The sequence below is a fragment of the Musa acuminata genome, unplaced genomic scaffold, assembly GCF_036884655.1.
Source record: "Musa acuminata AAA Group cultivar baxijiao unplaced genomic scaffold, Cavendish_Baxijiao_AAA HiC_scaffold_486, whole genome shotgun sequence".
Taxonomy (NCBI): Eukaryota; Viridiplantae; Streptophyta; class Magnoliopsida; order Zingiberales; family Musaceae; genus Musa; species Musa acuminata.
Genome location: NW_027020731.1, coordinates 127,458 through 138,773, shown reverse-complemented (window position 1 = coordinate 138,773; position 11,316 = coordinate 127,458). Strand labels below are relative to the sequence as shown.

Below are 11,316 nucleotides of genomic sequence, written 5' to 3'. Positions count from 1 at the left end.
GGTCGTGCCATTGGATGACTTCCAAGTGATCCTTGGAATGGAGTTTATGCACCCGGCAAAGTTGGTGCCAATGTCGTTCTTGAACTCCCTATGTATGATGGGAGGCGAGGACCCCTGTGTGGTTCCCATCTCTCGGAGAGGAACCAAGGAGCCCTGACACATATCGGCATTACAACTGAAGAAAAGGGTGCGAAAAGGCGAATTGACATTCATGGCTGCTATGAAGCTAAAGCCACTCAACGAGAAGGCCATTCAAGAACCTGCTGCGGTGGCGAACGTCCTGAAAGAGTTCAAGGACGTTATGCCACCCGAGTTACCGAAGACTCTTCCACCACGCAGAGGCATGGATCACAGCATCGAGCTGGAGCCAAGAGTGAAGCCTCCAGCGAGACCACCCTACCGCATGCCCCCGCCAGAGTTGGCAGAACTCAGGAAGCAGTTAAGTGAACTGCGGACTTGTTCGACCAATTGGGCAAAGCTAAGTATTTCTCAAAACTCGACCTTCGGTCGGAGTATTGGCAGGTGCGCATTGCTGAAGGCGACGAAGCGAAGACTACCTGTGTGACCAGGTATGAAGCGTTTGAGTTCTTGGTGATGCCTTTCGGCTTAACCAACGCTCCGACCACATTCTGCACTCTCATGAACCAGCTATTCAAGGAGTATTTGGATAAGTTCGTGGTCATCTACTTGGACGATATCGTCGTCTACAGTCAAACGCTTGAGGAGCATGTCAATTACCTTCAGACGATTTTCAAGGTTCTCAGGGAGAACACTTTGTTCGTGAAAAGGGAGAAATGCTACTTTGCTCAAACTGAGATATTATTCTTGAGACATCGAATCGGTGATGGCACCATTCGGATAGATAAGTCGAAGGTGCAAACAGTTGCAGAATGGCGAACTCCAAAGAAGGTGCTAGAGTTGAGATCCTTCCTTGGTTTCGTCAATTATTATCGATGCTTCATAGCGGGATATTCGAAGCGTGCAACCCCACTAACGAAGTTGCTGAAGAAGGAGCAGCCTTGGAAGTGGTCTGACAAATGTGAAATAGCATTCCAAGATATGAAGGCTGCTGTTATAGAAGAACCAGTGCTCAAATTGCCAAACTATGGGGAGCCTTTTGAAGTCCATACAGATGCTTCAGACTTCACTATTGGGGGAGCACTCATGCAGGAGGGTCATCCGGTGGCCTACGAGAGCCGCAAACTCAACGAGACCGAGCGGCGGTATCCATTGCATGAGAAGGAGATGACAGCAGTGATCCACTGTCTACGAGTTTGGCGACACTATCTCCTCGGATCGCGATCTATGCTGAGGACGGACAACATCGCTCTGAGCTATTTCCAAACTCAGAAGAAGCTCTCCCTAAAGCAGGCGCGTTGGCAGGACTTCCTGGCTGAATTTGATATGACAATGGAGTATAAGCCTGGGAAGGCAAATGTCGTGGCCGATGCATTGAGTCGGAAGGTGGAGCGTGTGAATGCCGCCCAATTGGAGGGCGGAAACCAAGCAAGTCAGTTGCACTCCAACTTCCTTTCCAGAATCAGGGATGGACTGTATAGTGACCCCCAAGTAGTTATCCTAATGCAGCTCATCAAAGAAGGCAAGGCACGACGATTTTGGGTCCAGGAGGGACTCGTTTACACAAAAGGGAATAGAGTTTATATTCCCCGAGTGGACAATTTGAGGCGTGAACCCTTAAAAGAGTGTCACGATTCCCTTTGGGCTGGACACCCAGGCATTCACAGAACGTTGGCTCTCGTGGAGAGGGCCTTCTACTGGCCGAAGATGGGGACTGATGTGGAGGAATATGTTCGAACATGCCTTACTTGCCAACAAGACAAGGTGGAGCAGCGGAAGCCGGTGGAACTTTTGGAGCCGTTGCCCGTACCAGAAAGGTCGTGGGAGAGCATTTCCTTGGATTTCATATCAAGCTTGCCACTTGTAGGGAGACTTGGATTGATACTCGTGGTGGTCGATCGGTTTTCAAAGTATGCAACTTTCATTGCTGCTCCCCTACACTGTTCAGCAGAGGAGGCGGCCAAGCTTATGATGAAGATTGTGGTGAAGTATTGGGGAGTCCCACACAATATCATTAGTGATCGAGATGCTCGGTTCTTGGGAAGATTCTGGACCGAGCTATTCAAATTGTTGGAGTCGAAGTTATACTTCTCTACAAGCCTCCACCCCCACACGGATGGCCAGACTGAAAGGATAAACTCACTCCTGAAGCAATATCTCCGGCACTACGTGAGTGCCAACCAACGAGATTGGGTGAAGCTGTTGGACATTGCCCAATTCTCCTACAACTTGCAGCGGAGCTCTGCATCCAACAAGAGCCCCTTCGAGATCATCACAGGACAACAACCGTCAACTCTGCACACCATGGCAATTGGGTATACTGGGAGTAGTCCATCAGCCTATCATTTCACAAAAGAGTGGCATCGAAATGCAGATATTGCGCGGGCTTACTTGGAGAAGGCGGCAAAAATGATGAAGAAGTGGGTAGACTTGGGAAGGCGACCACAAGAGTTCAAAGTTGGCGATTTGGTGTTGGTAAAGCTCCAACCGGCATCACTCCAATTCTTTAGGAACAAAGTCCACAAAGGATTGGTGCGCAAGTATGAAGAGCCCTTCCCAATTATCAGCAGGTTAGGCAACGTCTCTTACAAGTTGCAGCTGCCGGCGTGGTTCAAAATTCACAACGTTCTTCACGCCAGCAACCTAAAAGCCTACCACTTGGACCCGCAAGATGCTTCCCGAAGTGTTCCAACTCGGCTACCTCCCATCACAACCTCCTACGAGAAGTGAGTTGAAACCATTCTGGCGGACCGCAAGATAAAGCTACCCAACGGAGCTAAGCAGATAAAGTACTTGGTGAAGTGGTGAAAGCTTCCCCGAACAAAAGCCAGTTGGGAGCCTGAAGACGCCTTGCGACATGAAGAAGAAATCATCAACAACTACCAACAAGCGTCGACGAGGGCGTCGACAGTTTAAGTGGGGGAGAATGTCACGAACGATCGTCGCGCACTCGCAACAACTCCGTTCAACGAACCGTTCGTCGCTCACACCTACATGTACAGCTGTTTGACAGCATGTTTTCTCTTAGTTTTGGGTTATTTTGCTTGTAAAAATGTAAGTTCGAACAAGCTGCAGCGTTACAAAGCGATCGCTCACCGAAACGAGCAAAACAGCCTAAAACAGCTCCGTTTTCGCGTGCCGCGGGCTGATTTCTGGAATCTGCCTATGCTCACCAAAACGTCAGCCATCTCAGCCCCTTTGAACCCCCCGGGTGGCACAGGGCTGGATGGGGCTTCGGATATATACCGGGCGTTGAACACTCTTTCGCAAGTTCGCAAGTTCGCAAGTTGCCTTGATGGGAACTTGTTGTCGCGCCCGGGACCAGGTGAGTGGTTGTTTGTGGGCTTGCAGCTGTTCGTTCAACCTTCTAAAGCCCTTGTTTTCCCCCTCTCCCTCTTTTCTCTTGTGCACGCAAGGTGCTCGCTGAATTGCTTGTAAAGCTTCCCCTTTTCGCGAGATGTCGGGACTTGTCCGCCGCTCGTTCTTTCGAACTAATCAACTTTATTCTTTTACAGGTCCTTCGGGACTTGCGAGAGGTTACAAGTGGGCTGATCCTCGCGGAGCAATATCGCAAGGGCGAAGCGCGACTTAGGCAATGCAAGCTAAGTTCGCGTCTTTGCCGCAAAGGTGACCCGCGACTTAGACAACGCAAGCTAAGTTCGCGTCTTTGGCCGCAAGGATGCCTCACGCCTTAGGCAATTCCAGCTAAGGCCGTGACACTATGTCACTTGCTAAGATTGCAGCTTTTAATTGCCATCCATGTGGTCACTCCCTCCATCACATTATGATACCAGCTCCATATGTTCTGCCATCTCCTACATTTACTTACTGTACACATGAATTAATAACTTGGATCTCAAACTGTACCCAGCTCTCACCCACATTAGGTTGATTTCTGCAGAGGAAACGAAAGAAACATTGCAGAAACAGGACCAGCTATTGGACACTATTCGTTCTCATTTGGCACCCTAAAGAAACAAATATTGGTGATTCGTTAGCCTGCAATCTTCGTAAGGTGTGTCTTCCTAGGCCATAAAAGTTAAAATTATGGTGCCCTTTCTACAGGAATCTCTTCCTTCTACCTGCTGGATTCTTAACAAGATGCAGAAATTTAGAAGGGTTGTGAGGTACTGTCTGATCTAGAATCATGTGATATACCTTAACTTCCCATCTGTCTCTGCACAGACACTGATGGACCGTAACAACTATTATGAGGGAATTCCACAAGTTTGCATCCCAAGACACAGTAAGTAATTTGGGTTCCTCGACGGTGTTAGATTGCAGAACGACTAAAAGCAAGAACCCAAGAGAACTGTCCGATATATGTACACATTGCAGCATGATGTGGAGGACAGTTCTCCTCATGTTACACAAAGTGCTTGATGGTCTTTGTTTCGTCTAAGGAAGAAAAGAAAACAATAAAAGGAAATAAAATCTTTTACCAGGCACACGGGAAAACAGAAGGGGAACAGAAGGAGTTACAGGAGATTGGTGAAGAAACTTCAGATCAAACTACACGAATTCTCTTCTTGGGAGGGAGAGGAAGGAAGACCGAGGTAAGATCGGGAGTAACGGCGTGGAATTCCATGGAAGGAGCCGGCGGTACCCTCTTCGCCGGCTTCGGCTTTCTCTTCGCCGGCGTACAAACAAGGACGGGCTTGAGAACGGTCTCTTCCGCCTTTTGGTGTGACGCACTCTTCCTCTTCGGTTTCGGCAGCATCGGGACGGCCTTCCACGGGCTTGTCCCGCGTCGGCGCAGTCTTTATGGGCGGAAGCAGAGGCAATTCACCTACGACGACGACGACCGCCTCGGAGCCCATGGCTGCGGAGATCAAGAACTGAAGACGAAGGCAGTGGAGGCCACAGGATTCCCTTGAGAGGAGCAAAGAGAAGCACACCTCACAAGGTGGTCGGCTCGGAGAGGAATCCTTGTGGTGGAGGAGAAGAGGAGAAGAAGCTGAGCAGCAAATTTGGAGGGAGAGGGAAGGGCGAAGGAGTAAATTGGAGGAGCGAGGCAGCAGCTTCGACGTTGTGGCATCTCTACGGCTGTCCTCGACAAAAGAGAAATGCCAGGATCCACGTCTTAACGCCGCTTTCGGCACCCTCCTCCATTTCCCCGGTGAACCAACTTTTCGTCTCCTTTTTTCTGTTCTCGCTGCTCTGCTGAAAGCGTCGTCGGCAGTGGGCTGCGGACGACAACAAAGCATTAAATAACCGGTTAGTGTGGAGAGAGAGAGAGAGAGAGAGAGAGAGGCACCATACTCGATCAACTTGTTCATTCCATCGGTCGTTGTCCCCAACTCCATTAGCCTTCTTTTGGTTTATTTTTCTCTTCCTTTTTTTTGTGTCCGAGTCAAGAAAGGTTGTGTCGACAACAGACGAGGAGAATATGAAGGCTAAGGTAGACTCTTTTGCACGAGGCAAACTGTGTAGGGTTAATAAAAAGTAACTTCGATGTTCCTATCCTTCTTGGATGCCATGGGACCTATAATTTTTGTTAATGGGCGCAAACAACAAATTAATAGGTTAGATTCTATTCTATTCTATTCTATTCAAACACATCCGCGCATCTGCCACGCTAGATAAGACATGGGCATGACCCTTTGATGGATCAATCACGAAGAATGGTTATACGGCTTTACCTTTGAATCTACGTCAAAATGGTCAAAGTTACCATGGAAACTATCACAATCAAACTCCACTATGTATCATTAGACACTTCAATTCTGTATCCATGTGAAACTAATCTTCCTGCCAACATTTATAATACAAACTCAATAAGAGACCTTCTTTCATGGGTCTCATTTTGCTTTCATAGGGGGCATATCAAAATTGTTCCTTGAGGCTTAAATTACCAAACTTGAGCTACTTTAATTGCAGGAGTAAATTCCAAATGGTAAAAATGGTATGTATATATAAACGACTATTCAGGAAGAAATTTAGGCACTCTAACCAAACAATCTTATTGATTATTCTAACAAAAGTGAAAACAGCATGATACAGACTCCACTAAACCATTACAGATAACAAAGCGATAACAAAGATCAAGCAGACAATTTGTACCTATTGCTGCTCGGTTGTGTTATCAAGGCTAGCCAAGAAACTGTACCACGACACCAAGTGATGTTGTCAGAACTACCCCTTTGATAGGCCTCCTGTAACAGTTTCTTTGCTGCTTGTTCTGGATCTTGTAGGGGTTTGACAATAGCTACCACCGCCTCCTGAATTTGGAACCAAATGAAAAAGAAAGGGTTCAATCTTCGGAGATGATATTTCAGGTACCTACTTTTTTTTTTGTTTTTTGTTATTTTCTTCTTTTAAAGTATACCTCATTCGTTCGTGACAACATCCCACAATCAGTCACTTGCAAGGATGAGGAATTCGAGAGATCCATCAACCGCTTCCACCTGCATTCAACAGTAGTCGAAGCAGTCAAAGGCATTACTGTCAGATGATGATATGTCTCGAGTCTTGAAGACAATAACATTGTAGGAATAAAGTGATAGGTCAGAGATCAAACATGAATTTCTGGATCTGCGACAACAAACTGTTTCAGGTGCCTATCACCAAATGCACGAGAAACGGCAAGAACACCACCGACACGCCATGTCCCTGCAGTTACAGTTGATCAGTATTTATATAACGAAATGATCTAAACTGATAAAAAATGATGGAGGAGATCAAGTACCAGCCCACATTACAAAGCCCCCAGCATCCTCAATCCTTTGCTCTCTCATCTGTTTGGTCAGGCTTGTGATCCCTTGAGACAGCTATAGCTGCAAAAGTTACAAAAAATAGCGTGAGCCGAGTTCCTAGTAAAGAACTAAACTTTTAAGAGGCTCAATCAATAATTCAATACAAGATTCTGGTGATTGTATTCTATTTCAGATACTGAATTTGTTAAAAACAGAACCTTCAAGCACATCCAGAGAAAATCATCTCCATATTATCACCATCAAAATAGAGTGATTGGTTTAATTATGAGAGCTCACATCAACCAAGTACCACAACAGGTTGATTTGCCAGGTCTCTGTTGTTCAAAGTACCAAGAACTGGCTTTTGACCATGATGCACGAGGGACAAAAGGTTTCTTTCTCTAAATTACCAAGCAATCAGAAGAATTGCCGTTGCAATCTACTGCACAAACTAGAAGCAAAACTTACCATATGGGGAACAAAAGACTTTTTTCTCTAAATTATGAAGCACCCAGAAGTTCGTTTGGTCAACTACTCTATCATGATCAGAAAATTGCTTTTGCAATATATTGTAAGAACCAAGAAACAGAACTTGCAAGTAAAATGGGTGCTCTACAAGAAATTGGCACAACTGTTTGCCTCAGAAAAGGACTTGTTGCAACTGATGCCACTGAAAAACCAAGAATCAGATGTTTGTATCAAGAGGTTCATAGAATACATAAACTTTTGTATTAATTGAGCACAAGTTGAGATGCCAAACTCGATTTAACAAAGAAAAAGTGGGAAAAAAAAAACAACGAAAATTAGAACCACAAGCAGCTTTTAATATGCTAAATAAAAAGTCTTTATTAGTTACAATTTTCAAGATAACTGGATCGAGTGATGCAACAAATTCTAGATTGATTTTTCGACCCAATCAATTGAAATGAGAAGAGATTGCATGGATATCTTATAAAGAATACAGAACAACCTCAACGGGCATAAGAACAAACATAAACAACAGGATTCAATGACAACAAGTATGTCAACAGCACCACACAGTACTGTTTATTGCCATTCATAAATCAATCAGAAATTTGAATCTAGTTAGAAGGCAATAATCTCAAACTAAAGATGACCACATATAGTAATTGAACCATGAGATGAACAAATGGGCAAGCAAACATCCAAACAAAAGCAAATGGTAGATCACGGATAATGATTATGGAAATATGTAAAATGTTAAATACCAAGCTCTACATACATGAGGGATGATTTTTGATAAAAAATATGTAAATTTGGCAAGAAAAAATAATGGAGACACAATAATATCTACCTAAAGTTCCATATAAAAAATATATTCTTTAACACTGAACAAAACAAATAATGGAGAAATATGCTTATGACAAGCTTCAGGATTAAGGAAACATCAACTTCCATTGTCATCCTGTTTTGTCATTGGCGTGAATAGTTAAACTCCCGATCGTCGAAGTCTACGATTAGATGGTTTTGACAAGGGTCAATTCCAGAATGCAAGAAATATAACCAACAAAATGTGGACTGGAGGATAAAAGACCGTAGAATAATAAATCACACCAATAAAAATCCCATTTGTAGATTCCAAGACATGTCATACATCTAAAGTGGTACCAAAACCTACTATGTACAGCGCTAAATGGAAAGTTTCATCAAGGAACAACACTCAAGCGATGAACAAAAAATAGTTCTTAGATCATACATTAAAGACAAGATAACATGACTAAACTATTAGTATACAATTTCACCAAAAGTATGTAGCTATGAAACCACTGTAGCATCGATAAGTCATAAAGACATTAAGTGCAATGGCTTATAGAAGTAGCATAAAAAAGTGATTATTATTCTTTAAATAATGCTGTGTAAAAATTGGATAACTTAATATTAAGTTTCCAATCCTGTTTAACTTGCTAGTAAACTATTAATCTTCAAATCTCATTTCAAAAAGAGTACATGCAATACGAGAGCGTAATGAACTTTAGCACCTCATCCATCATCAACAATTTAAATCCTCATTTATCACCATAAGTGTGCAGTTTCAGCCATTTCTGAAGATTTTTTCGCAGGTTCAATTCTCCAATTTCAGGCTTAAATTCTGTGAATCCAAACAGGAATATGTTCTCTTTCTCCTTCCTGTCTATACTTTTTTATATTACTATATTTTTGAAGAATCTGAAACTATATGATTATTTGTTTCAATGTGTTCAGTACACCAGAGACACACAGAGCTACTATAGCATTTGGCAGGATCAAGAGAAGGCCAAAAAACTTTGTTGGTCTAGAACCTACATATATCCTAAGAACCTAGATGTCACTGGTGTCACATTCTAAATATTGCTCTTAAATAGGTTGGGTTGTCAGAATACAGTTAGTAAAAAAAAATGCAGTAAACTCCATCTAAATTGAGCCGGTTTAGTTCTAGATTAAGTACAGAAATCCGTTACACATAATTGATGATAAGAGAACTGATTTAAGGATGAGGGGCCTACCATCTCCTCCTCTACATATGACAGCTCTAGAGTCCCCAACATTTGCAACGAGCAAACGATCACCAACAAGGACAGCTGTTGATGCAGTTGAACCCGCCTCTCGGTTCTGGCTGTTCTCAGATTTCAAAAATTCTGCGTCCGTGTGGTTGTATGCATCAGCTGAAGGTAACAGCACAGATGAATTTCATAAGCCAAATATTATTGTTCTCTAAAAGCTCTTTCATAGTACAAAATGCAAATCAGCACCACCTATAGCTGATTTTGTATCGGTAATGAACTTTGGATGCCTGAGTAAGTTGCTGAAGAGGTTTTGTTTAACATACTCTGCTACTTGGGCACCGCCATGACCTACATAACCACTCATCAAAGCATCAAAGTCTAACGTTAGGATATTGAATGTATAAGCAACTCTCCACGAGAGAAATTTACCCTAGAAAAGGATTGAAAGAAGCAAGTTAATGAATGGGTTTTCTATGTCAGTTTTACCAAAAATTTGCAAATACAAAAAAAAAAAAAGATAAGACATTCTAAACATAACAAAGACAACAAAATACTGCAGAAATTTTACCATCAAAGACCCCAAACAAGCCAACAATTTCTCCATCAACGCTGTCAATTCGCGTCTCATAGAAGTCTTCCATCGAAGATCTTTTCCCCGGACAGCTTGCATACCCATAACCAAACTTCCCATCTTGACTGTCTTGAAAGAAATAAGCATGAGTTTTAATGTTAGATTGACACGCAAGAGTAGGATGTTTCTTTACAGCCTACTTTAGGCAACATATTCAACTGCAGATTCAAGAACCACAATTAACAGATAGGAAGCAGTTCTATGAGTTTATTCAGCGTAAAAGAACCATGTTTCCCATGTAAGTTCACACATCCATATCTGACGAACCATCTCATAACTTGTTTGTCAATTATTAAGGATCTAACTTATATTGAATTATTAAGGAATAAACGACTGTTTATACATAAAAAATAAATAAATAAATAAATCTCTTCCAATAACTAGCTAGTTTGTCTTCGAATTAGAACTCAAAATATATGAAGCGAATGCTAGCATAAGATCAGCTCGAAAATCGCACGAGATACGAAACATAAACAAATCTAGAAAAGAATATCGTAAGCCTTAATACGACTTCACAAGGAATAAACGAACGAGACCTGAGTCCTCCCCCGCTGACCGGAGCACCGTCTGCTTGAAGCCCACTGATGGAGTTCAAATACCCCATCTTCCCTCCGAAATATTCGCCCCCCAAACAAAGATCAAAGTGAGGGAAGATCCCACCGAAACCACCGAAACAAGAAGGCCGATCCAATCAGCCTGGAAAGAAACCCATGCCCGATTTCCTCACACTCGAATCAGCCGTCGATCCCCACCGCGACCAAATTCACCCCCTGCAATCGACATCCGATACCCCCTCCCCCCCACAAACGTTTACCACGTCGATCAACGGAAGCAATCTCGAACTCCAAAAAGAAAAGAGGGCAGATGAAGAGATCCTTCACCGAGAGACAGAGAGAGAGAGAGAGAGGAGACGCCGAGCACTGGTTTCGATCGCTGGCAACGGGGAAGAAACGTCGAGGGAGGAAACAACGGATTAATGGTGGGGGGTAGGCGGTGGGTTTTGAGTAGAAGTTAAAATGTATGAATGGATATGCTTAGGTCTCCATTTGGTACCGAAAATAAATAGATAAATAAATACACATGTCTCAAGAAAAATAACTTTAATTGAGCGTTAAAGTATAATTAATTAAGTTTAATTGACTAAATCGAAGATCTAATTAGCAATATATGAGCATACATAACAATGCTATAATAACAATCAAAACTTAAAAGGACAAAAAATGGTTGTAATAAATCATACATTTGTGTGTGAGAGGTCACTTCTATCTTTCCTTTGCGTGCTTGCATTGCTTAAGTGGTTGCCATCACGTAACCGCATGCCATCGTTATACTTGTCGCTTGTTTGGGTGTTCTTTTCGATGCATGATTATTCCATTTCTTATGAGATATATATATATATATCGGGAGG

The 11,316-nt window shown here is 42.9% G+C and overlaps 1 protein-coding gene across 3 annotated transcripts; it reads right to left on the bottom strand.

The window, feature by feature from the left end:
• Nucleotides 1-4,391: 4,391 nt before the first annotated feature.
• Nucleotides 4,392-11,074, bottom strand: LOC135660479 (probable protein phosphatase 2C 59). 3 transcript variants are annotated; one of them, XM_065176386.1, is made up of 9 exons: nucleotides 10,445-11,072; nucleotides 9,846-9,973; nucleotides 9,527-9,625; nucleotides 9,278-9,436; nucleotides 6,767-6,854; nucleotides 6,599-6,690; nucleotides 6,407-6,485; nucleotides 6,142-6,299; nucleotides 4,392-5,264 (listed from the first exon to the last, which is right to left on the bottom strand). In XM_065176386.1, the coding sequence occupies exons 1-5, from the start codon at nucleotides 10,510-10,512 to the stop codon at nucleotides 6,796-6,798; spliced, it is 513 nt and encodes a 170-aa protein (XP_065032458.1). In that variant the 5' UTR covers nucleotides 10,513-11,072; the 3' UTR covers nucleotides 4,392-5,264; nucleotides 6,142-6,299; nucleotides 6,407-6,485; nucleotides 6,599-6,690; nucleotides 6,767-6,795. The 3 variants fall into 3 exon arrangements, with proteins under 3 accessions (XP_065032458.1, XP_065032457.1, XP_065032456.1); XM_065176385.1 differs by lacking the exon at nucleotides 4,392-5,264 and having other exon boundaries at nucleotides 5,973-6,299; XM_065176384.1 differs by lacking the exon at nucleotides 4,392-5,264 and having other exon boundaries at nucleotides 5,973-6,299; nucleotides 6,767-9,436; nucleotides 10,445-11,074.
• Between the last annotated feature and the right edge of the window lie 242 nt (nucleotides 11,075-11,316).

What these genes read in the sequence shown, in the direction of transcription:
- LOC135660479 (XM_065176384.1), bottom strand. Translation starts at nt 10,512, where the DNA reads ATGGGGTATTTGAACTCCATCAGTGGGCTTCAAGCAGACGGTGCTCCG. An exon ending in GTCAGCGGGGGAGGACTCAG is followed by an intron (nt 9,974 to 10,444) that starts GTCTCGTTCGTT and finishes CTTTCAAGACAG; the next exon opens with TCAAGATGGGAAGTTTGGTT. An exon ending in CTTGTTTGGGGTCTTTGATG is followed by an intron (nt 9,626 to 9,845) that starts GTAAAATTTCTG and finishes GTGGTTATGTAG; the next exon opens with GTCATGGCGGTGCCCAAGTA.